Below are 27,281 nucleotides of genomic sequence, written 5' to 3' on the forward strand. Positions count from 1 at the left end.
TCCTTGGGGTTTCTCATCAATTATCAGAAATCCCATTTCACACCATCTCACCTTCTACAATTCATCGGTGCAGATTTAAACACCATCATAGCAAAAGCATTTCTTCCAAGAGACCATGCCCATACACTCATTCTCCTGGCACATTCTCTCCGAATTCAATCTCGAGTCACAGCTCATCAGTGCCTCACCCTCCTCGGTCACATGGCCTCCATAGTTCATGTCACTCCCATGGCCAGATTGACCATGCGACTAATGCAATGGACACTCAAAACACAATGGATTCAAGCCATTCAACCGTTGTCCTCTCAAATTCAAATAACTCAAGAACTGTGTTCTTCCCTCCTTTGGTGGACATCAGTGAACAATTTGCTCAAAGGTCTACCTTTCCAGCAACCAGTTCCACAAGTAACATTAACTACAGATGCGTCCACTTTAGGTTGGGGAGCGCACATTGGTCATCTAAAGACCCAGGGGACGTGAACAAAGACCGAAGCCTCTTTTCAGATAAATTTCCTAGAGCTTCAAGCTATATGTTATGCGCTGCATGCGTTCAGGGACTGCCTTTCACACAAGATAGTTCTGATCCAAACAGACAACACAGTAACCATATGGTATATCAACAAGCAAGGGGGAACAGGTTCCTACCTCCTTTGCCAAGAAGCAGCACAAATTTGGGACTGGGCCCTAGCACATTCAATTCTTCTATGGGCCACTTACCTAGCAGGCATCCACAACATAATAGCCGATCGCCTCAGTTGTCAGTTCCAACCACACGAGTGGTCCTTGGATCCAACGATAGCAACCAAGATCTTTCAACGTTGGGGTCAACCAACAATAGATCTCTTTGCATCCCATCTGAACTACAAAGTGAACGATTATTGCTCCCTGCTACGGCAGGAGAACAGCCTACCAAAGGACGCCTTTGCTCGCCATTGGAAATCAGGCCTGCTATACACGTATCCACCAATACCGCTCATAACGAAGACTCTAGTGAAACTGAAACAAGACAAAGGGACCATGATACTCATAGCCCCATACTGGCCTCGACAAGTATGGTTTCCCACACTGGTAGACCTCTCAGTCAGGAATCCCATTCGCCTGGGAGTAGCTCCCAATCTCATAACTCAGGAACAGGGTCAGTTGCGCCATCCCAACCTTCAGTCCCTATCCCTGACAGCATGGATGTTGAAAGCTTGATTTTACAACCACCCAATCTTCCAACCACTATATCTCAAGTGCTTATAGCGTCACGTAAACCTTCCACTAGAAAGAATTATTCCTACAAATGGAAACGGTTTACTTTGTGGTGCACTCAGAAATCTATTGATCCTTTCACTTGCCCCACTACCTCACTACTAGATTACCTATACCATCTTTCAGATTCTGGTTTTCAGACTTCATCTGTAAGAGTACATTTGAGTGCAATCTCAGCTTACCATAACAGCCTCTCGTCAGTAAATTTATGAAAGGCTTAATTCACCTTAAACATCCAGTTCATCCCCCAAGCATACAATGGGACCTAAACGTAATATTAACCAGGCTCATGCGTTCTCCATTCGAACCTATAGATACCTGTGACCTAAAATTTCTTACATGGAAAACTGTCTTCCTCATAGCCATTAAATCAGCTAGAAGAATCAGTGAACTACAAGCACTTGTCACATATGAACCTTTTACAAAGTTTCTACATGACAGGGTGGTCCTCCGTACTCATCCCAAATTCCTTCCTAAAGTAGTCACGGAATTCCACTTGAACCAATCCATAGTTTTACCAACATTCTTTCCAAGGCCTCATTCCCACCAGGGAGGAAGAGCCTTACATACCTTGGACTGTAAGCGTGCTCTATCTTTCTACTTAAACCGCACTGCAGTCCAAAGGAAATCCAGTCAACTTTTTGTATCTTATGATCCAAACAAACCAGGTAAGACAGTGGGTAAACATACTTTGTCAAACTGGTTAGCGGATTGCATACAGTTTTGTTATGAGAAAGCAGGCCTTACTCTTCAAGGGCGAGTAAAAGCACATTCAGTCAGAGCAATGTCAACCTCAGTAGCACTCCTTCGCTCTGTACCTATTCTGGACATTTGTAAAGCGACAACATGGAGTTCTCTTCACACCTTTGCAGCTCACTACTGTCTAGACAAAGAAGGAAGACAAGATTCAGCCTATGGACAATCTGTCTTAAAGAACTTGTTTCCAACTTAATCTCAACTCCTACTACATCCAACCTGCTGTGATTTTCGGCTGATTCATTTCCAACAACAATACTTCACCGTTGTTTCACTACAAAATGACTCAGCCTCTAGCTTGCTAATCACCCATATGTGAGGACTAGCATCCTGCTTTTCCTGGGATAAAGCAAAATTGCTTACCTTGTAATAGGTGTTATCCCAGGACAGCAGGATGTAGTCCTCACGAAACCCACCCGCCACCCCGCGGAGTTGGGTCCGATATGTTTTTATTATTTTATTTTTTGGCTAACGCTAATTGCTACAAAACAGACTGAAGGGAGACTCCTGTGGCAGAGAATATCATGGTATCGCTCCATGGTGAGACCGCACCTTGAATACTGTGTACAATTCTGGTCGCCGCATCTCAAAAAAGATATAATTGCGATGGAGAAGGTACAGAGAAGGGCTACCAAAATGATAAGGGGAATGGAACAGCTCCCCTATGAGGAAAGGCTGAAGAGGTTAGGACTTTTCAGCTTGGAGAAGAGACGGCTGAGGGGGGATATGATAGAGATGTTTAAAATCATGAGAGGTCTAGAACAGGTAAATGTGAATCGGTTATTTACTCTTTCGGATAGTAGAAAGACTAGGGGGCACTCCATGAAGTTAGCATGGGGCACATTTAAAACTAATCAGCGAAAGTTCTTTTTTACTCAACGCACAATTAAACTCTGGAATTTGTTGCCAGAGGAAGTGGTTAGTACAGTTAGTATAGCGGTGTTTAAAAAAGGATTGGATAAGTTCTTGGAGGAGAAGTCCATTACCTGCTATTAAGTTCACTTAGAGCAGGGGTGGGCAATTAATTTTCCCATGGGGCCGCATGAGAAATTGGGATGGTTTTAGAGGGCCGGACTAATATAATTAACTCAGTTCTCAATAGCCCTACTTATGAAAAGACAGCAGTTTACCACCAATGCATGTCCTCTGAGAAAACACAACAAATAAGACCGATACAAACGCTTACATGCTAGCAAAATATCTCATCTCGGTAACAGACACAGAACCGACCTAACATACTCCCAGGATCTGTAGTAATGCACATAAACTAATCCGCACACAGTTACACCTGTATTATGGAATACACTCAAACAGGAGCAACCCTATCTATGAAAAGGCAACACTACAAATATTTCATCAGGTCCTAAACACCAATACACCTCCTATTAGGAAAACAGAACTAGCAAGCAGCTATAGATCCCCACACAGAAATAATTGTAAAACTATACTAATAAGCAGAATAAATGTTTCTAAACAGCTATGAACAGAATAACATCCAACAATTAAAAACTCATAAAAACTATTAAACATTCTCCAAACACCAATAAAATATTTCAAAAAAGCAGACATCACACAATTAAAATGGCAGTCAAGAAAAATAAACTTAAAGCCACCTTTCCTTACCCCCTCCAGCAGCTCTCCTACTCCCCTTCCCTGCAGGCCGTAGCACACACCAGAAGCAGCAGTAGAAGCTAAGCTCTATACTTATGGTCCTCTTCCTTAGTGCCCATGTCTCTCACACACACACACCATACCAGTCATGCCCCCATGACCAGTTTCTGTCTCTCACACACCAATCATCTCCCAAACAGTCTTTGGCACACACACACCAGTCACCTTCCTGAACAGTTTCTCTCATGCCATACACACACACACACAGGCTTCCCACTCCCATGTTCTACTTACATATATGGTCTTCTCACTCTCATAATCACTTTCTCTGTCTCTCTCTCTCTCTCTCACACACACACACACACTCACTCACCAGTCTCTCACTCCCATGCTTGTTCTCTCCACATGCACAGGCTTCTCATTCCCATAATCACTTTCTTTCTCTCTCTCACACACACACCAGTCTCTCACTCCCATGTTCTCTTTCAGATATACAGGCTTCTCCCTCCCATGATGTGTCTCACACACACCCAGGTTTCTCACTCCCATGCTCACTCTTCACATGCACAGGCTTCTCATTCCCATAATCACTTTATTTTCTCTCTCTCTCTCTCACACACACACACACACACCAGTCACCTGATCTCACTCATGCATACACACACACACAGGCTTCCCACTCCCAAGTTCTCTTTCAGATATACAGGCTTCTCCCTCCCATGCTGTGTCTCACACACACCCAGGTTTCTCACTCTCATGCTCACTCTCTTCACATGCACAGGCTTCTCATTCCCATAATCACTTTCTCTCTGTTACACACACACCAGTCTCTCTCATTTCCATGCTCACTCTCCACGTGCACAGGCTTCTCATTCCCTGAATCACATTCTCTCACATTCACACACACCAGTCTTTTTCTCTCACACACACAGTCACCTTACCAAGCAGTCTCTCTCTCTCATGCATGCACACTCACCCAGGTTTCTCACTCCCACAACTCCAGGCTTCCTTCGCTCATGCTTTCCCACATACCCATACTTCTCACTTCCATGCTTTTTCTCTCTCACACACACACACATCAGTCACCTCCCTGACTAATGTCTCACACTCTCACATACACATCAGTCATCTCCCTGAGCAATCACTTTCATTGTCTCTCACATACACACACACATCAGCTCTCTGACCAGTCAATCACACACAGGCTGGCTGCTTCTCACTCTCTCTTACTCACTTCCTCTTTCCCCCCCCCCCCCCCCCCCCGAGCACAAATGGGAGCTGCAGCAGCCCCCGCAGGCCAAGAAAGAAGAATCCCATCGGCCGCGGGAGGCTCATGCTGCTGACTCCTTTCTCGATTACCGGCTGCTTCAATTGCTCGGGGACCGACGCTGCAGCCGACGCGGCACGGCTCTTTCTCCTTCCCGCGCACCGCTCCGTGTATCACTTCCTGTTCCGGGTCACGGGAGGGGGGATGCAGGCGCGGGAAGAAGAAAAGGCCAGTCGCGGGTGCCACAGCTTCTAACACCGCTGCCGTTACCACTGGGCTTGAATGTGCTGACAGCCCAGCGGCAACGGCAGCGGGAGAGACCGGGAGCGCGCGCCGCGGACCGGCAAAAAACTCCCACGGCCCGGTCCCGGTCTGCGGACCGGTGGTTGGGGACCCCTGAAAAAAGACCACGAAAGGCGGAACTGTGACATACCGTATTTTTCGCTCCATAAGACGCACCTGACTATAAGACGCACCTAGGATTCAGAGGGGGAAAATAAAAAAAAAAATTTTGTGCTAAACCGGCTCTGCGTCTGGGCGTCTTATGGAGCAAATTAGGGGAGTGCATAGTTTGTTTTTTTTCTCCCCATTTTGTTTTCGGGTCTGGGGAGGGCCATTTCGGTCCACTCCCCAGATCAGAAAACTTTTCTTTCTCTGGGAACCCCTCCCCCCCCAAAAAAAACCCCATCCCAACCCTTTAAATTAACAACCCCCATCCTCCTGACCCCCCCAAGACCTGCCGACTTAATTTACTACAACCCCCCACCCTCCTGACCCCCCCAAGACCTGCCGACTTAATTTACTGCAACCCCCCACCCTCCTGACTTCCCCCCCAAGACCTGCCGACTTAATTTACTACAACCACCCACCCTCCTGACCCCCCCCCAAGACCTGCGACTTAATTTACTGCAAACCCCCACCCTCCTGACTCCCCCCCAAGACCTGCTGACTTAATTTACTACAACCCCCCACCCTCCTGACCCCCCCAAGACCTGCCGACTTAATTTACTGCAACCCCCCCACCCTCCTGACCCCCCCCAAGACCTGCCAAACGTCCCTGGTGGTCCAGCGGGGGTCCGGGAACGATCTCCTGGGCGTGGGCCGTCGGCTGCCAGTAAACAAAATGGCGCCAACGGCCCTTTGCCCTCACTATGTCACTGAGACCGACCAATAGCAGCGGAGAATGAACTGGTTTTTTTTTTTACAGCGTCCGGTGGGGGGGAGGGAGTGACTCCAGCGAAGGCACGCTGCCCGATTGGCCGGTGCTGGTCAAGCACCGGCCAATCGGACAGCGTTCCTTCGCTCGAGTTTCTTTCCTACATACCCGTATTTTTCGCTCCATAAGACGCACAATCATTCCCCCCCCCACTTTTGGGGGGAAAAAAGTGCGTCTTATGGAGCGAAAAATACGGGTATGTAGGAAAGAAACTCGAGCAAAGGAATGCTGTCCGATTGGCCAGTGCTTGCCCAGCACCGGCCAATCGGGCAGCGTGCCTTCGCTGGAGTCACTCCCTTCCCCCCACCGGACGCTGTAAAAAAAAAAAACAGTTCATTCTCCGCTCCCTCGCTCCCCGATTGGCCGGCCAATCGGGGAGCGAGGGAGCGGAGAATGAACTGCTGCCTTCCCTCAAGGGAAGGCAGCGTGCTTCATTCCCCGTCTGCTCTCAGCAGTGGGCGGGCCGGTCATAGACCGTAGGCGGGCCGGATTCAGCCCGCGGGCCGCCCCTTGCCCAGGTCTGACTTAGAGAATAGCCACTGCCATTAGCAATGGTAACATGGAATAGACTTAGTTTTTGGGTACTTGCCAGGTTCTTATGGCCTGGATTGGCCACTGTTGGAAACAGGTTGCTGGGCTTGATGGACCCTTGGTCTGACCCAGTATGGCATGTTCTTATGTTCTTACAGTGCGATTATGGCATGCTGTGCATGCTCAGTAGGCACTCTGGGTGCCAGTCAAAAGTTTCATAGAAACTTTGACAGAAGTTTTTCCGTATAGGGCTCCATTACCGATGTCACCCATATGTGAGGACTACATCCTGCTGTCCTGGGATAACACCTATTACAAGGTAAGCAATTTTGCTTTAACCAAATCCTGATCTTGTCACCAGGCAATAGTTCTAGTAATATCATTGAGAAATGGTTAGACAAAAAACAAGCAGGTGACCAGTGGACAGACCAATAATCCTTAGAATGCTGATTGTGGGGACTTTGTATAAATGGAATAAAAAGCATTATCCTTTTCTCACAGGACAAGCAGGATGGTAATCCTCACATATGGGTGACATCATCAGGATGGAGCCCAATCACGGAACACTTTTGTCAAAGTTTCTAGAACTTTGACTGGCACCTACTGGGCATGCCCAGCATGGCACTAACCCTGCATCCAACAGGGGTCCCCCTTCAGTCTCTTTTTTTCCATGCAGCAATAGCCACACGGGTTAAGGAGCTCTCTAGAGATTCCTGACAGGAATTTTCCTCACAGAGCTTCTTTCATAATTTTCAAAAATTTCTACCCCATAGGGGTCCCTGTATTGATTCCGTACTGTGCGGTCGAAAGGTAAGGCTTTATTTATTTATTTAATTTTAATTTTTCTATACCGATGTTCCTGTATACAATACATATCGCACCGGTTTACAAGGAACTGAACTGTCGCCTCATGGGCGTAATACATTGTAACATGTTGACATAGAACTTTGAGGGAGAACATTCAAAAAACAAAATAACTGAGGTAGGGTAAAAGAACTAGGTACAAAATCAGGGTATAACAGGTGCTACATAGTCACCAACAGAAAGTGTTAGTACGGTGATATGGACACCGTCTGTCTCTTCATCAAGTTTTAGGTCTCAGGGAAGGCTTGGGTGAATAGCCAGGACTTTAGCTTCTTTTTGAAAGTTGCTAGGCAGGGTTCTTGGCGGAGGTCTGGCGGACGCCTGTTCCAAAGGAGGGGACCAGCAGTGGACAAAGCTCGTTTCCTTAGTGAAGTTGTAGCCGGGTGGGTGTGAAGCAAGTTCTGGTATGCACTTCTGATCGGTCTCTTTGAGGTGTGTAGCTGTAGTCGAAAAGATAGGTTGAGGGGAGAGATGTTGTGTAGAGCCTTCTGAATCATCATGATTGCTTTAAAGAGTATCCTGAATTTTATAGGCAGCCAGTGAAGGTTCTGGAGGATAGGGGTAATGTGTTCTCTTTTTTTGGTGTTTGTGAGGATTCTAGCTGTCGCTTCTGGACCATTTGAAGCGGTCCTCGTTTGCGGTCAATTCCCTTCAAGTTTTCTCTTCGGAGCCTACCGGCCATCGACTGCACCATCGCTAAATTTTTGTCGAAGCCATGGCGTCGGGTTTTCGTCGGTGCCTCGACTGTCCTCGGACAGTGTCCATCACAGACCCACATAGGGTTTGTGTGTTATGTTTGGGGTCCGACCATGACATCCTAACTTGCACCAAATGTGCCCAAATGACACCGAAGGGCTGTAAGGCCTGCTCAGAGAAGATGGAGTTTCTTTTTCAGGCAAAGCCTCCGACTCCATTGACCGCTTTGACATCGTCTGAGCTGGTGCCATCGAACTCTCGCCAGCAGCGGGACACTGGTGCTGCCCAACCGGCACCGACTACTCCGAAGGTGTTGACTTTTTCCTTATCGGCTCCAGAGAAGGACCAAGGAGAACATTGTGAAAAGTGTCGACACCATCATCGGAAGGTTCAGTCCGCTAATCCAGGCAAGCCCTCGGCGTCGACAGAGCCACAGACAAAGAAATCCCGTCCAGAGAAGGCCCCATCCTCTGCGACTGGGTCACCTAGGCATTCCCCTCTTTCATTGGTGCCAGAAGCCACAACTCCACTTTCACAGGTGGACCCTCCGGCTACGCCAATATTGCCTCCTACTTCGGAGCTGGGGTTGCATGCCCCAGGCTTCCGCGAGGAATTGGATCAGATGATCCAAGAGGCCATCGGTAAGGCACTGCAGGGCTTCCAACCTCCATCGGTGCCGACACCGACGCCGGCCCCAGTCACCGATCCGATACGCACAGTGCTCGCACCGCTACTTGGCAGACTGGATGCGCTGATCGGTGCCCTTCCACCGGTGGAACCGAGGATACCGGTATGTTCACCGCCTTCCACGCCGATACCTTTGTCATTGGAAGACGAGGAAACACCGATGCCAGAACCTATCTCCGGACCGTCTGAGATCTTGCCACCGATTCGCCCATCGATGTCACCGGTTCCATCGGTGCCTTTTCTGCCAGTACCGCATTATCCTCAATCGGTGCCACCATCGATACCGCATCATCCTCAGTCGGTGCCACCATCGATGCCTAGGCCTGATCGTTCAGGAATAGCACCATTACTCCCCTCTAGAGATCCTGTGGGAGCCGGAGATCAACCTTACAATCCTTGTACCAATGATTCTTCCCAGGATACTGATGATCTACCTTCAGAGCCGTCTCCCCCTGAGGAGAGAAGACGTTCTCCTCCAGAGGACCTGTCCTTTATTAATTTTATAAAGGAAATGTCTGAAGCCATACCATTCCAACTTCAGACAGAAGAGGACGCTAGACACAAAATGCTAGAAGTGCTCCAATTCGTAGATGCACCCAAGGAGATCATGTCCATACCTCTTCATGAAGTTCTCCTGGACTTGCTGAAGAGGAATTGGGAGCATACAGGCTCTGTACCACCGATAAATCGGAAAACAGATGCCACCTACCTAGTACAGACAGCCCCTGGTTTCCAAAAATCACAGCTGGATCACCATTCTGTTGTTGTGGAGTCAGCCCAGAAAAAAGCATGATGTTCTAAACCTCATTCTTCCATTCCTCCTTCGAAAGAACAGAGGTCCCTCATGCATTTGGCTGTCATGTTTTCCATGGATCAATGCTTTTTTCTCGCATTGCTTCCTACAGTTATACATGACCCAGTATAACAGAGACCTATTCAAGGAGATCCAGGATTTCTCTGAATCTTTACCCAACCAGCTTCAGGATCAACTTATGCCCTGTCAGATGCTGGCAAGCACGAGGTCCGCGCTGCCTATAATATTTTTGACACTGTCTCTAGGGTGTCCGCAGCAGGAATTAGTGCAAAAAGGTGGGCCTGGCTGAAGTCCTCTGACTTAAGACCAGAGGTACAGGACTGATTGGCTGACCTCCCTGCGCTGGAGACAATCTCTTCGGGGGAAAAATCCAAGAGACTGTAGCACAGCTCAAATACCACCACGAGACATTACGCCAGCTTTCGTCCGTGCCTTCTGATTTCCCATCCACCTCTAAAAGGACATTCTGAAGAGACTCTAAGTGACCATTCTTCAAGCCACGGAGATATTATCCTCCTGCTACTCGAGGTCACCCCTCCAGACCTTACCAGAAAGGTCAGGCCAGTCAATCCCGGCCTCAGAAGACTCAGCCAGCCCCTCCACCGGGCCCAGCTGCTGGATTTTGACTCCTCGCTGGAGAGCATAAGCCAACCTCCTCTACCGTCCATACCCGTCGGAAGTCGGTTGTGCCACTTCACCAACATATGGCACATGATCACTTCAGATCAGTGGGTACTTGCTGTACTGACACAAGGTTACCACCTCAACTTCCTGTCTGTACCAGCAGACTCCCCACCTCGGCCGACGTGGGGATCATCCGACCACTCCTCTCTTCTGGAGGTGGAGGTTTCAGCCCTCCTGAAATCCTAGGCAGTAGAATCAGTGCCCCTCTCCCAGCAGGGGCAGGGGTTCTATTCTAGGTATTTCCTCATCCCAAAAAAGTCAGGGGGGATTTATCCAATACTGGACCTGCGTGCCTTAAACAAATATCTGCAGAAGGAAAAGTTCAGGATGGTAACCTTGGGCTCTCTACTTCCTCTTCTACAAAGAGGAGATTGGCTTTGCTCTCTAGATCTTCAGGACGTATATACACACGTCTCGATCACTCCGTCACACTGCAAATTCCTTCGATTCCTGGTTGGTCCCCGGCACTTTCAGTACCGGGTACTGTCATTCGACCTAGCATCCACACCTCGAGTCTTTACCAAGTGCCTCATAGTAGTCGCAGCCTACCTGAGATGTCAAGGTGTCCATATCTACCCTTATCTCGACGATTGGCTGATAAGGGCTCCAACTCAAAGGGATGCACTAGCTTCCTTACGTCTAACTATCCATATGTTGCTGTCTCTCGGGTTTCTGATCAAGTACCCCAAGTCCAGCCTAGTTCTGCCTCAAACCCTATCCTTCATAGGAGCCGACCTGAACACCATGCAGGCAAAAGCATTCCTCTCTCAGGATCGAGCTTGAACTCTCATATTTCTGGCACAATGCCTCCAGAATTGACATTACTTGACAGCTCGTCATTTCCTCATTTTGCTGGGTCACATGGCATCCTCTGTACATGTCACTCCAATGATACGCCTCTCCATGAGAGTCATGCAGTGGACTCTGAAGTCCCAGTGGACTCAGGCTTACCATCCAATGTCCAGCATTGTCCATGTTACCAAGCAGCTCCGCCTGTCGCTGGCCTGGTGGATGCAGCTCTCCAACCTCCTTCAAGGCCTTCCCTTTCAGGTTCCAGAACCTCAAATTATCCTAACAATGGACGCCTCCAATCGAGGTTGGGGTGCTCATGTCGACGACCTACAGACTCAGGGTCCCTGGTCTCCAGAGGAAGCCAAACATCAGATACATTTCCTGGAACTTCGAGCGATCAGATATGCCCTCAGAGTCTTTCAGGATTGCCTATCAAACAAGACCATTCTGATTCAAACCGACAACCAGGTAATGATGTGGTACATCAACAAGCAAGGGGGAATGGGCTCCTACCTTCTGTGTCAAGAAGCTCTACAGATATGGGCGTGGGCTCTTTCCCACTTCATGTACCTCAGAGCAACCTACTTGGTGGGCGTGGACAATATTCTGGCGGAGAGGTTGAACCGGACCTTTCATCCGCACAAATGGTCTCTCAACCCCACGGTAGCGGACACAATCTTCTAACATTGGGGTTATCCACAAATAGATCTCTTTGCGTCCATTCACAACGCAAAGTAGAGAAGTTCTGCTCGCTCACTCACAGCCACCACTCACAGCAGACGGACGCCTTTGCCCTCTCGTGGTCCAGCGGTCTCCTCTACGCGTACCCTCCACTTCCACTCATATCAAGACTCTCGTGAAGTTACGAAGGGACAAGTGTTTAATGATTCTGATAGCCCCTCACTGGCCACTCCAAGTCTGGCGCATGCTTCTAGGGAAGAATCCGCTTCTGATAACTCAGAACAATGGGTGCCTATGCCACACCAAACTCCAGGCCCTGTCACTGACGGCCTGGATGTTGAAAGGTTAATACTTCAACCCCTTAACCTTTCAGAGTCGGTATCCCGAGTCCTGGTAGCTTCACGAAAGCCTTCCACGAGATGGTCTTATCGTTCTAAGTGGAAAAGGTTTGTGATCTGGTGCACGTCCATGTCCATAGACCCCTTCACTTGTTCCACTGCGAAGTTTCTGGACTATCTCTGGCACCTGTCCGAGTCAGGCCTGAAAACTTCCTCTATAAGGGTGCATGTCAGTGCGGTAACCGCTTTCGACAACGGCGTGGGAAATGTCTCTATTTCGACACAACCCTTATTCACACGCTTCATGAGAGGTTTGCTCCACCTGAAACCTCCACTGCGCACTCCGGCCCCTGCTTGGGACCTTAATGTGGTCTTAGAATGACTCATGAGACCTCCATTTGAGCCTTTCCACTCCTGTGATCTCCGGTATCTCACTTGGAAAGTGATTTTTCTTCTCGCTATCACATCCACTCGCAGAGTTAGTGAATTACAGGCATTAGTCACCTACCCTCCTTACACCAAAATTCTACATGACAGAGTGGTCCTCCGTACACACCCTAAGTTTTTACCGAAGGTAGTGTCTGAATTTCATCTTAATCAATCCATCACCTTACCTACTTTCTTTCCAAGACCCCATTCAAATCCAAGAGAACAGGCTCTACATTACCTGGACTGCAAACATGCCCTAGCCTTTTATCTAGAGCACACGTCAGCCCACAGGAGGTCCACTCAATTATTTGTTTCTTTCAATAACATCAAATTGGGAAATCCAGTGGGAAAACAGACCCTTTCCTCCTGGTTGGCGGACTGTATCTCCTTTTGCTACCAGCAAGCAGGCATTCCGCTACAAGACCGTGTGAAAGCACACTCTGTTAGGGCCGTGGCAACTTCAGTGGCACACCTTCGTTCGGTGCCACTTATTGATATTTGTAAGGCTGCGACCTGGAGCTCTCTCCATACCTTCACAGCCCATTATTGCTTAGATAAGGCTGGTAGACAAGATTCCATTTTTGGCCAATCTGTTCTACGCAACTTATTCTCAGCTTAACTACCCAACATCCTACCAGCAACCCGTTCAGGGTTTTCAGGATGCCCTCCTACCCAAATCCACCCCTGTTGTGCCTGTTGCACGTCTTTGGGTGCATTTGGTGCATTGCTCGGGCATCCTCAGCTCACTACTCACCCATATGTGAGGACTACCATCCTGCTTGTCTTGTGAGAAAGCAGAGTTGCTTACATGTAACAGGTGTTTTCACAGGACAGCAGGATGTTAGTCCTCATGAAATCCGCCCGCCACCCTGCGGAGTTGGGTTCGCTTGCGATTTGTTATTTTATTTTTCACACGTACTTACTATACACGAGACTGAAGGGGGACCCCTACTGGATGCAGGCTTAGTGCCATGCTGGGCATGCCCAGTAGATGCCAGTCAAAGTTCTAGAAACTTTGACAAAAGTGTTCTGTGATTGGGCTCCATCCTGATGATGTCACCCATATGTGAGGACTAACATCCTGCTGTCCTGTGAGAACACCTGTTACAGGTAAGCAACTCTGCTTTCCTTTGCCCCTGCCCCTCAAGAGGCATTGCATAACTTCCAAAGATTTTTAAAGCCAAATTTAAATGCAGAAATTAAAAATTTGTGAAATGTTTTTTTAAAAATAAGATTGTGCTCTTTGGATGAGTCTTTGGTCTGCATGTAGGGCAAAGTCTGCATATTTCTTAATATTGTGCAACGTGCTTAAAAAAAGTGTCTTCCAACACAAGCCCAGTCATTGAACCAGATGAAGAGCAGCATTGAAATGAATTCATTTGTTTTAATGTGTGCAATTTTTTGATCAATCCAAAAAGAGAATTTTGAATACATGTGACCCAGATCCCTGGAAGGCTGGCAGTGTTGATAAATATCTCCTGTAGAGTCTGAGGCTTTCCCTATTGGTGCAGAATGGGGGAAGATTTGAAAGGTTAGGCCCCACCAAAATTTTTTTTTTAATATCAGTGTTTTTAGTATTAACAATTCTTATGGACCTCGAAACAAAATCCCAAACTGAACATGAAAGAAAATGTAAAAATTCCATGACAATCAGAAACTGTCTGATAACATTTCTGCTTCATTGTTTTCACCCAGATACGTCTCAGACGCCACAGTGGCTATGTTCATTGCTGTTTTGCTTTTCTTAGTGCCTGCCACCAAGCCCCGGTTCAGGTGGCATAATGGTGACTCTGGAGAGACCGAAGAAGGTAATCTTAAAAGCAGAAAAAGGAGTTTGAGAATGATTAAATGTAAGCAGAAACTCACTGAACGCATGCCAGCAAAATTTACTCCAAGCAAAGAAAAGTGCACATCGCAAAGCTGCGATGCCATTTGAGAGACACAGACTCCGGCATAGGGAGTACCATAAAATTTAACAAACGTAGGATCGTTTAATACATATTGGCACAATAGTTAAAGGAATCAACTAAGCTCAGATTAAACAACTGTGAGCAAATTAAAGGCATAAAAATTAGGAATATGCTATTGTGTTAAAACAATAGGGAAACACCAATGACCTTTGTTTCGTTTTGTAACTTTTTCAATCCAGTACACAAAAATAACAAAATTTTGTTTTGTTTTTGTTTTCATGTGCAGTGGATGGATTTCAGTAAAACAGGAAAATGAAATGAAAAAATGTGAAACAAAATAAAAATAAAGAAAAAATGAAACAAAAATATTTTCCAATGTCACCCTAAAAACATATGCAGGTCTGCTCCTTGCAGTTTAGAAACCATGAATCTTTGTGCACACCATTTTAATTTACTGCGACTTAATTTAAGCCCTTAGAGGCAAAATCGGAAAGGTGAATTTTTAAAGTGGGGATAATACTGTCTTGGGCCGTCCCGCACCACGTGCATTTTAAGAAGTGCCCAAGTATGCGCACATCTCCTGGTATGTGCATAAATCAAAAGGTTAAAAAGGGGGCGGGCATGGGCATGGTCTGGGCAGGACATTGGAGTTCCAGGAGGGTCACTTGAAATGTGCGCATAAATAATTATGTGCACAAGTGCGTACCAGGGTCCCCTACTGCGTAACTTTACTTTTGCTATGGATGGCGTGGAAGTTGTAAAATAAAAAAATCAGGGCTAGTCAGCAGGGTTTGAAGGGTCGGGCTAATAGGGTAAAAGGGAGGCTGTCTAGTTAGGGGGATCAGGAAGTCCTATCCTTTACCGGGGAGAACTGGGAACAAACTGGGGAAACAGGTATTTGCGTCGGTGCATGTGCCTAGCAAAATCCCTCAAATTACGTGGTAGAGGCGGCATTTGCGTCCAAAGAAAATTGTGCACACATGTACGTGCATACTGCCAATTTTATAACATACACATATATATGCGCATATGCTATAAAATGGCTGCATCCATTGGCGCAAGCCAGCATATGTGCATACATGTGCACCCACGCGGATGTTCAAAAGTTACAGTTCCCTAGTGCTTTTTTGCAAATGTATTCACTGGCATGATTTTTTTTCAGTGCAATTTTTCTTCCTTCTAGAAGTTGCAAGAAAAGAAATCCTCAATCAAAAGATGTGTTGTTTCCAAAGCCTGCGAGTATCTGGGTTTTTTTTGTGCCTGGTGCTTAAATCTAGCCATAAAACTTTATTGCAACAGCATAGATGAGTCGGGAATTGTGAGAATCTTCCTGAACTTAACAGGAATCACGGGAAAATATGAGACTGTGAAATGCTATTTTTGTTGTGCAATCTGTCACTGTGAATTCTGTGTGTTCTTTTGAAAACTAACGTATCCTGATATAGTTCAGTTATTTCAATTTTCTTTTTTTTTTTATATAGATAAACAGTTTTTTCCTTCTCCCTTGCTGACCTGGGAGGTCGTTCAGAAGCAGCTGCCGTGGGGTGTCGTGCTCCTACTGGGAGGCGGATTTGCTTTGGCTAAAGGAAGTGATGTAAGCTGGCTTTAGCTGGAGTTTTTTTCCCCAAATTGGCACCAATAATTGTTGGGGGAGCTTAGGGAAAAAGTTTTGTACCCTGTGCATACCCGGATCAGTCCAGACTGCTGAGTTTTGCCTCCCTTCCAGCAGATGGAGATAGATAAAAACCTTGAGAGCACCCCCTCTTAGTCCGGTGTGCAACCTGCATCCTCTCAGTATTTCTCTGTCTCCAGCAGCCAAGAGAGCTCTTTCTTATATATTGGATGAAATTATCGCTCATCCCTTACATCACTCTCCACTTCGAAGGTGGCATTGAGGGGGAGGGGGATCTGGGTACTGATACGCAGACCTTAGGAAGAAAGCACAGGACTGCTTCTATAGTCAAGTCCAAAAGCAAAGAACATTCAAGCAGCATTGTCTGAATTATCAAGAAGGCTGTGTCCCGTCCCCGTCCCCCCCCCCCCATTAAAATGTTGCTAGCAGTAATTTTGTTATGGGTTTGACAGTTGCTTGGTTTTTTATTGTAAATATTATTACCCTTAACATAAGATTGGGGGGTGGAATGGCAGTTATTACCCTTAACAGAAAATGGGGATAGCCTGCACAGAGCAGCAGTTACTGCCATAAGAAACTTGCTGGGAAGACTGAATGGACTATTAGGTCCTTTTCTTCTCTTATTACTGTGGAGTGCCTCAGGGATCGGTATTGGAACCGGTTCTGTTCAATATCTTTGTGAGCAACATTGTGGAAGGGATAGAAGGTAAAGTTTGTCTATTTGCAGATAATACCAAGATCTATAACAGAGTGGACATGCCTGAAGAAGAAGAGAGAATGAAGGCTTGAAGAGTGGTTGAAGATTTAACAGCTGGGATTCAATGCCAAGGAATGCAGAGTCATGCATCTGAGATGCGGTAATCCAAAAGAGCTGTATGGGGGGTGGCTGATGTGCATAGACCAAGAACGGGATCTTCAGGTGATAATTTCTGACAATCTGAACATAGCAAAACAATGTGACAAGGTGATAGCTAAAGCCAGAAGAATGCTGGACTGCATAGAGAGGAATAACCAGTAAGAAAATGGAGGTGGTGATGCCCTTGTACAGGTCCTTGAGAGGCCTCAGCTGGAGTACTGTGTTCAGTTCAAAATGGATAGAGACAGGATGGAGGAGTTCCAGAGAAGGGCTACCAAAATGGTGTGGGGTCAGTATCAGAAAACTTATGAGGAGAGACTGACTGATATGAATATGTATACCCTGGAAGAGAGGCGGCGCAGGGGCAATATGATACAGACCTTCAGAAACCTGAAAGGTTTTAATGATGCGCAAACGTCAAACGTTTTCCATTGGAAAGAAATCAGTAGAACTAGGGGTCACAAAATGAAACTCCAAGGAGGACGTCTCAGAACCAATGTCAGAAAATATTTCTTCACAGAGAGGGTAGTGGATGCCTGGAATGCCCTTCCGGAGAAGGTGGTGAAAACCAAAGCAGTGAAAGAATTCAAAAGGGCATGGGATAAATACTGTGGATCCCTAAAGGCTAAAGGATGGAAATGAAAAAAAGAGTGCATAGAGTAACTTGATGGTGCGGCTTTAACCAATAAGCCTTGATACTGTTGATGCAACTCCATCATTGCTCTCTCCTTCAATGGCAGGGGAAAAAGGGGAATTGGATTCGTTCAGCAAGTGAGGGCCCCAAATTTTATGGTCTGGGGAAACAAGTATGGGGGTAACTTGCTGATGTGGCGGTTACTCCCCTTAACCAATAAGACTGATACTTTGATGCATCTCAAACATTGCTGTCTGCTTCAACAGTAAAGTATAACAGGGAATTGGATTCAACAGCAATCAACGAGGGTTAGTGTGGGAAACTGGTAAGCACAAGGGTAACGAGGAATTGGCTTCAAACAGCAACCAGTGAGGGCCTTGACTTTTATGGTCTGGGAAACAGATAAGCATGGGGTAACCTACACGGCACATCATAAATTACCATAAGCTTACTTGGAAGACTGGATGGACCATTTGGTCCTTTTCTGCCATCATTTCGGTTTCTGTGGTACTAGCAATGTCAATCCCTTTAGACACAATAAGTAAAACAGACTCCCCTACTATGAGGGCAGTTTTCTAAAGCAATTCTACAGATAAAACAGTTTAATTATTATTATTTTAGATGTATTAATTTATGTATGTATTTATTTAAAAACATTTACATCCCACTGATATACAAAACTTAGTAGGTAACAACATAACATACACAAAATATAAAATAAATTAAAATATACAGTTGTAAGAATAATAACTTACAGATATACATTCAAGCATCACCTGTGAAAGTTGCCACTCCTATCTGGCAGGAGCAGCAATTTCATCATTAAATGCGATGGAAAATAAATACACCTAAAGAATTTTCCTGAAACATCAGTAGTCATGTTTATGTTTTAAAAACTCCAGAAGCTTACTCCGGAGCGTAGGACCAATAACCTTAAACATCGATTCCAATGATTCCTTCAATCGGATAGATTGTGTGATGGTTTATTATTGCGGCAATGAAGACACATCAGGTAGGATTCATGGCAAAAGGGCTGAACACTCCCGTGGGTCCCCTTTTTATTGTACATACATCCATTGCATACAAATGTGCCATCACATCATTGGCTCTCCTAGCCATAGCATACAGACGTGTCATTATATCATTGGCTCAGGGGGTGCGTACGAATCATTTCATTGGCTGCTGAAGCTTATACCATATATGTGTCTGTCTTTTGCCTGCAGCTGAATACGTGGCAGCTAGGTATCCTCTCCTTAGGCAGTGAGGGTTAATTATAAGCTACAGATTTAAGATGTGCTAGTCTTGCTGCATTCAGTGCAAAGGTCAGAGAGAAGGGAAGTTAGAGTTAACCCCTGACATGGCCTGCTGGCCATCTGGAGCAAAGCTCATAATTCCCCACATCTCACCTTTTCTGTTTTTATTTAAGCAGCATAAGAATATCTCTGTATCCATGCTTTAGACCCCTACTGAAACCTGCTATGCTTTGCGTATGGGCTGGAGATAGGGGAGGGGGGATATGGAGAGAAAAGCTGAGTCAGCGTGGTGTGCCAGCTATCGCAGAGCTCTTGATTCTCCACATCACCTAGAGCTGGTGCAGCGTGGTGTGCCAACTACTGCAGGACTCATGATTCCCTATTAAGCAGCATACAAGACATCTTTGTATCCAGGCTGAAAGCAAGGTTTCAGTATGGATATGAGGTTGGGTATGCACTGAATACAGCAGCACAGGCAAATAATTAAGACAGTTACAATCATTATAATAGGAATCACCTTTTTGAGACCAGAAATATCAAGAAGCCAGGACCATAGCCAGTCCCAGGGAGAAGTTGGTGTTTTGTTTGAAAGTGGTGCATCAGCAACCATGGTTTCCATCTGCTCTATGGTATGTGTGAGGTTTGCTTTATAATCTGATATGTATACACAGCAATGAGATCTAATTAATGCACAAACACCACCCTTTGAAGCTAAAATGGTGTCTAAGGTATAGAGGTTCTGTAATGCTACCTCTCTAATCTGAGAAACTTCTGTTGTGAGTAGTTTTAATGCATGGACTGTCTGATTAAATAGGGCAGTCGTCCAGTTAGCTAGGATGTGTAAGTCTCTGTAATTCATAGCTGTTCCCATTGGGGGAAACAGGCTTCTAGCTACCTGGGTTTCTGTATACTTATCTATGGGACGCTTGATCGCCTCCCTTTGGTTACAGAGTCTTGCTTTAGGTAAATTGTTGACTGCATAGTATGAGGGGAGGATGTAGCCTAGAGTGCAACTGCCTCTCCATCTGGGGGGAATGTGCATATATGCTCTATGCCCACAACATCCAAATGTTCCCTATCTGGTTAGTGTACCAGTTACGGGGCTGTTTGACTTGCTGTACCATTGCGGATACATATTCACACAAGCTAAATTGCCCGTCTGAGAATTTTTCTTTTCTTTCACACCTTTTTGGTTTCCCCTCGGAACATCCTGAGATCAGCCAATTGCACATATAGTTGGTAAAGCTATGCAAGTATTCTGTGATATTTTGTGGGAATTCAGGGTATGCTGTTACATTAGTGTACGATCTGATCATGACTTCTTCTAATACAATGGTTCGGCTACAATATGGATATTTTACCACCTGAAACCCCTTCCCATCCCCTGGATCATAGTCCCAACAAAGAGCGTCAGTCTCTTGAATACGGCTGCCAATGGGTATTATGGTATTACCAACTGGAGAGTTAAGGGGATAACCTCCCGGCCACGGGAAATTCATCCATCCTGTAAGATTAAATGGCACGGCATGCATCATTAGTCCTCCGTGGGTATGGGTTGGCATGTGTATGCAGATCCAACAGTCTGTTCGATTCAACAGGTGTGAAAAGTTCTGTGCATCGAGGATGTACATGTTGTCCTGCCAGAGTCCTTGTTCGGAAATCGCCATAGCTGGAGAAATAAGGCAGAAGAGGAGGGTGCAGAACACAATTGTTAATGAGTTGGCATTCAGGCAAGAAAAGGCAGCTAATAAGAAGTTCTCTGGAGTTTTCTCAAGGCCTTGCTGTTCCAAGAGTTGTGCAGATTGGTCAGATAGCGCTTTGATCTGTCCCCAGGTCATGTGTGCTGCTTTTTGCGGGGAGTCCGGTCTCTGTCCTTCTGAGGGCTGTGGAGGCTCAGGGAGAAGTTTGGGATCGGGTTCTGTAGATCTTGATGCCACGCCATTCTTACACGGCTTTATACAACGGCTCGGAACCCAAAGTGGACCTGTGGGAGCAAGCACAGAAGCATATCCACATCCCCATGTTAACAAGGGAACGGGACCATGCCAGACAGGGTTAGGTAACATTCTGTACAAGACTGACAGCTGTGGGTGACTAACCCTAGTCCCATAATGATTATCCACGGCTGTGGTCTGATTTGAATTTGATATGTTTAGATGCCAGTCCTGTTTAGGGGGAAGTCCAATGGCATTCCCTTTTTTTTGTTTGTGTTTGTTAAGGGCTGTCTTAAGGGTGTGATTGGCTCTCTCCACAATGGCTTGCCCTGTGGAATTGTAGGGAATGCCAAATATGTGTTTAATGTTCAGCAAAGGAATGGCTGCTGTAAGCAGGGCCATTATCAGTTTTCAGAACAGAGGGTAATCCCATTATAGAAAAAGTTTTTATACAGAGATTAATAACATGTTTAGTAGCTCCTCCTTTTTGGGGTGTGGCCCATAGAAAATGCGAGAAAGTATCAATGGTTACATGCAAAAACCTCCAGGGGGCGAAGGAGGGATATTGGGTAACATCCATCTGCCAGATTTTGTTGGCACATAAGCCTCGTGGGTTCACGCCCATGGAAGGGGCAGAGGTGACTTGTGAACACTGGGGGCATTGCTGTACAATAGCTCGGGCTTGTTCTAGTGGGATATTAAATTGTTTTGCAATAGACTTAGCATTTTGATGGAACATGGAATGACTATTCCAGGGTGTCACAGTAAGCACTGCCTGTTTTGTGGCTGCATCTGCAACTGCATTGCCCTCAGAAATCCATCCAGGGAAAGGCTGGTGGCTTCTGATATGGGCGATGTAAAGTTGATGTCTGCGGTTCTGGAGAGCTGACTGCAGCGTCAGAAAAAGGGATAACAGGTTCTCATCTAAGCAAAGGAAACACATCTAGAGCAAAACAAACGCAAAGAGAAAATTAGGCAAAGGGTATCAACAGTGCAGTTCCTAATGATGGCTGCAGGATGTCCTCTGTGGCAAAGGCATGGAAAAGGCTTGAAGGGATGATTTCTGAAAATCAATGGTGTATTCAGTCAAATTCAGATTAATTAATGAGAAGATTTCATCATGGCTATAACTCTACTATTACTAATCTTATATAATGCTTTTCCGCTTTATTATTAAAAACAATGAAGAAACAACTTAAGTGTCATATCAAGATGTATCAGAAATAAAATTAGATCAAAGATCAAAAGGTGTTAGTAAAATGTTTGAAAAATAAAAGTTCAGAATTCTGTATAAAAATTAGAAAAAGAAAATAAGACTGAAGTTTCTTTAAGACAGGAGGACTGTAGACCTGAAAAATAAAAACTAGTATACAACAGAATTATTAAAATAGCAATATAGTGCATATGATAGGATAGCATAGTGCCTCCTAGTGGATGCACCATCATCACTTTATAGATTGCAACCTGGAACAATAAATTCAATCAATAATACTCTGAGCTTAAATTCAATGTGGATTATCAGAATACAATATCAATTAATTATTAGAATAGGAACTTAAACACGCTGTTCGCTCAGCTCTGTCTGCTACACACTAAAGCAACTGTTACTACTATTAAATGTCCTTGTCAGTAACCTCAGTTCAGTATTAAAGAAGTTTGAAAGTATTAAAAAGGTTCAGTATTGAAGGTTGAGGGAAAAGAGGTTTGGATCAGCAGGAGATCTGATCTGTCTCGTGCCCCCCTTTGAAAGCTGCAACGCACAGTTGGGGCAGATAATTCAGGAAGGAGAGGTATAAAGTATGAGTTGTGATAAAGAAATGTATCAGAGATATAACAGATACAGAAATTAGGGAGAGAAACTGCAGTACTAAGTCCAGTTTTTTCTTTTCAAAAGTTCTCCCTCCCCCCCACGAGTGGCAACCAAGAGTTAACAACAGAAAGACAGAGTGAGGGGGAGGAACAGTGTTTCTCAAGAGAAAATAAACAGAATAGTATAATATTAACTTAGTTAAACTAAAATCCTTATACAAGAAATGTACCAGCAAGTGATAACATAACTAGATAACATCAGCCAGAAACAATGAGACTGGCAAGGATTTGCTGATCTCTAGTAAACAGATTCTATCTTAACTTACTTTGTTCTAAAACGAATACTGCAGTAAAAATGCAAACTCTGTGCACTGGCAATGCAAGCAATAGATACAAAAATAAATCTCAGCGTGACGGAGTCATCCTAAATCTGGTCCTATTTAACTTTGTCAAAGGGGAACATTTCACATTGAATTTACACAGTGTCCTGTCCCAGTTTCACTGTAATTACAACGTAAGGCTCTGCATACAGTGGATCTTTCTCTGATGGGTGGGGGAACATTGCCTGTGGGGAAATGCGCTCTAAGTATGCAGGCTTCCTGCAACAGAATAGCAGGACCATGATAAACATTCCTTCCAGGTTTGCTTTGTTTGCTCAATCACTTGGTTTATTCTGGTTTGCAACAGGTCATTGTACTGTCTCATTAGATCATTTCTCTCTTATTGGTACTGTTTTTGTTTGTAACGCCTCTGCGATATCAGGAGTGCAGCAACTTGGTCCAAGGTCATATATGCTAATTTCTTTGAGGACCTGGAGGCATGGTTACTGCTTATGGCACTCCGGGCGGTATTCAATTCTATTGCTGTCAGGGATCCCTCTAGCAACCCTTGGGTGTAAGAGGAGTGGAACCCTGTCTCCTTGATACTTGTGCTGAGTTCTCTAAGAACACTATAGGGAAGGACAGACCAACTATATTCTGTCCCGCTCATATCATTGATCCTTTCTGTGATGGGAAAGGCTTGAATCCCTTCCAATAATTCCTTCCCTGTGAGATTTCCATTCATCTGTTCTAGGTGAAACCCCATGCTGACCGCAGCACATAAATCATTACAGGGAGCGGCGGTTTGAGATGGTAATTTACCTGGACAAATCGGTGATGCAGAATCAACGACTGTCACAGGCAATGGCAGCTGGGGGTACAGGGAGCTGGTGGTTGGTGGGGGAAGGGCTTGCGGGTAAGATGGAGGGAGGCTAGCTTCTTTAATTTTAGTGTTTTTAGTTTCCTGGGGTTTTTCCTCTGAGGTGGATGCAGAGGAAGCCACGGGAGCCATGGTTGGGGACGGTGCCTTGTGAGTGTGTCCCCCCAGATGTTCTATAGCTTCTGTGCATTTTTGCCAGCGCAACAATTGCCGTATGGAAGCGCGTGGAGGCATATGGAGACTGTTGCCTATCTTAATCCAATCTTGGACATCCAGAGTTCCAGCCTCAGGATACCATGGGCAAAGGCAGGCTATTTCACCTATCAATTTTTCTAAGTCCCCTAGTCTGACTTGTGCTATTTCTCCCCTGGTGACGAAATAATGATTCTTTATTATTTTCTGCAGCTTTTTTGCATGACACGTCTGCTTAGCTGACAGTTTCCCCCTTCAAATTGTAAAGTTTATTGCACCCCTGTTTCTTGTGAACCAGCATGATGGGACTACCGTCTTGAATGTTGGTATATAAAAAACTTAAATAAATAAAAATAAATAAATACTCACGAATGTTGGGAGCAGACTCGCTGAAAAATACTTAAAAAATACTTATGATTGCGGGAGCAGGTCTGCTGCTGCGGTGCGCACCTAGGCTTTGTCCAGCCGGATGAGCAGGGGGCTATCACGTCGGGGTCACCAGATATTGCGGCAATGAAGACACATCAGGTAGGATTCATGGCAAAAGGGGCAAAAGGGCTGAACACTCCCGTGGGTCCCCTTTTTATTGTACATACATCCATTGCATACAAATGTGCCATCACATCATTGGCTCTCCTAGCCATAGCATACAGACGTGTCATTATATCATTGGCTCAGGGGGTGCATACAGATCATTTCATTGGCTGCTGAAGCTTATACCATATATGTGTCTGTCTTTTGCCTGCAGCTGAATACGTGGCAGCTAGGTATCCTCTCCTTAGGCAGTGAGGGTTAATTATAAGCTAGAGATTTAAGATGTGCTAGTCTTGCTGCATTCAGTGCAAAGGTCAGAGGGAAGGGAAGTTAGAGTTAACCCCTGACATGGCCTGCTGGCCATCTGGAGCAAAGCTCATAATTCCCCACAGTTTATTAAGCAGGTGTCTAGAGGCGGATCATAGTGGGCGAACTGGCTGATATGTAACCAATGCTGGAAAACTTTGAGTTGATAGATCATTAATGAATTTAAAAACTAGTGTGATTATTTTAAATTTAACTTGCTATCAGACTGGCAGCCAATGGAGGGTTATGAGTGCAGATGTAATATGAGAGCGCAAAGAAAAGCCAGTAATCAGGCATGCTGCAAAGTTCTGTATTGACTGTAGCATCTTTAAAGATGACTTTGGTAAACCCATGAACAGAGAGTTGCAGTAGTCAAGTGAAGTAAGGACAAGAGCTTAAGTCACTATCTGAAAATCTAATGTGTTTAGGAATGGTTTAATAGATTGAAGAAGCCAAAGATTAAAAAAGGAAGACTGCACTTAAGATTGTATAGAAATCTGTATACCATCAAATGACCAATGCTCTGGAATATTGGGAGTTGCAGTTTGAGACAGCCAGATGATCTCTGTCTTACTGAGGTTAAAAACTAAATTATTGTCTGTTAGCCAAGATCTAATGTTAGCCAAACAGTAGGATAGTTTAGTGAACATTTACGCAATAGAAGGAGATACTGGAAGTAGAAACTGAATGTCATCCGTATATATCTTGAAAGTCAAACCCATCTGAGAGAGCAGATCACACGAGGAACTCTGGTCGCTAATGGGACCGGTTGCGAACAAGGATCACCAATAGAAACCCTATAGGAGCACTCTTTGAGAAAAGAAGAGAACAACTGCTGAGATAACTAGTGACTTAAGTCGCCCTAGCATAATTTAGTGGTTAGAGTGTCGAACGCTGCTGTCAAGTCTAACAGCACTGGAACATACTGGGTACCTGCAGCAAAGCCTTTTCTTACAATGTCTAGGTATGACAGCAACAGAAGTTTGGTGTTATGACCTGGTCGGAAGCAGAATTGAGCATTATGTAGAAGGTTATTATTGTCTAGAAATTCCTGTAGCTGTTTAAGGACTATCTTCTCAATTATCTTACCTAACAATGGAAGTGATGAAATGGAGCAGTAGTGCTTGGGTCCTTTACATTAGATTCCAATTTTTTCAAGATTGAGTGAACCATTGCAGCCTTAAGGGTGGACGGTAGAGACGCATGTACAATAGAATTAACAAACATTGCTAAATCAGCTCTTAGTACTTTAATTATTTATTTTATTTATTTATTTAACACTTTTTTATACCGGCATTCGTAGGACACATCATGTCGGTTTACAAGTAACTGAGAAGGGAAATTACAATGAACAAGGGAGGGGCTAACTGGGTAATATGCAAAATACAAAGGAAGAGAGTCAACAGCAGAATTACAACTTTTTTGCATTCAAGTTAGGGTTAAATATGCAAAAGAACTTATAAACAAATTAAACGAGGCATGTACACTTGAGAAATTAGCATATGAGGGCTTATTTACAGTATGAGGAGGCAAGTGCACATATGTATAGTTAAAAGCTAGTGGGGGGGGGAGAAAGGAGGGAGGGAGCAGGGGGAGAGGGGCGGGTGGGGTAGAGTGAAGAGGGGTACAGTAAGGCACGGGTACTTTGAGGGAGGGGTTGCTAAGGGGTGAGAGGGAGGGGTAATGGGGGGCTAGGAGTGCAAGGGAAGGAAGCAGGAAGGGGTGGTATAAAGGCTGAGCGTGAGCTGAGGTGGTTCGTAGGACAAAATTAGGATTGAGAGGAGTTGGGGTATGCCTGTCTAAAGAGCCATGTTTTGATTCCTTTTTTGAAGTGGCTCAGGGATGGTTCTAGGCGGAGGTTGAGGGGGAGGGAATTCCAAAGTGTGGGGCCCGCAATAGAGAAGGCTCTATCCCTGGTAGTGGTAAGGTGCCCAATTTTAAGTGAGGGGATTTGGAGAGTGCCAGCAAGGGAGTTTCTCGTGGGGCGATTAGCTTGGCGGAATTGAGGCATATTTTCAAGCCAGGGTGAGTTGTTATTGTATAGAGTGTTATGGAGGATGGTGAGTGTTTTGTACTGGGAACGGAAGGCGATGGGGAGCCAGTGGAGGTCCTGGAGTATGGGAGTGATATGGTCTGTTTTTCTGGTGTTTGTTAAGATTCTTGCCATGGTGTTTTGGAGGATTTGGAGGGGTTTAATGGTAGATGCTGGTAGGCCTAAGAGGAGGGAGTTGCAATATAATTAGTACCATTGAGCATGAATTGAAAGGACAAAAGTTATCCTTCATGGAAAAAATGATAGAGCTAATCTCTAAGGAGGATGACAATTCAAAGCTACTCCAAAGGGAATCCATCTGGTGCTTTGGTGGCTGAAAAAAAGGAAGTCATTAGGTTATAGGTCAG

At 45.3% G+C, this 27,281-nt stretch overlaps 1 protein-coding gene across 3 annotated transcripts in view; it reads left to right on the forward strand.

The window, feature by feature from the left end:
- LOC115096998 (solute carrier family 13 member 5-like) overlaps positions 1-27,281 on the forward strand; it is a 227,180-nt gene that overhangs the window by 171,023 nt on the left and 28,876 nt on the right. For all 3 annotated transcript variants that reach the window (XM_029612371.1, XM_029612373.1, XM_029612372.1), the window contains 2 exons: positions 14,316-14,428; positions 16,012-16,124. In XM_029612371.1, the coding sequence (XP_029468231.1) occupies positions 14,316-14,428; positions 16,012-16,124 (226 nt within the window). The remainder of the gene's footprint in view (positions 1-14,315; positions 14,429-16,011; positions 16,125-27,281) is intronic.

This window comes from Rhinatrema bivittatum, chromosome 8 (assembly GCF_901001135.1).
Source record: "Rhinatrema bivittatum chromosome 8, aRhiBiv1.1, whole genome shotgun sequence".
In the NCBI taxonomy this organism is placed as follows: domain Eukaryota; kingdom Metazoa; phylum Chordata; class Amphibia; order Gymnophiona; family Rhinatrematidae; genus Rhinatrema; species Rhinatrema bivittatum.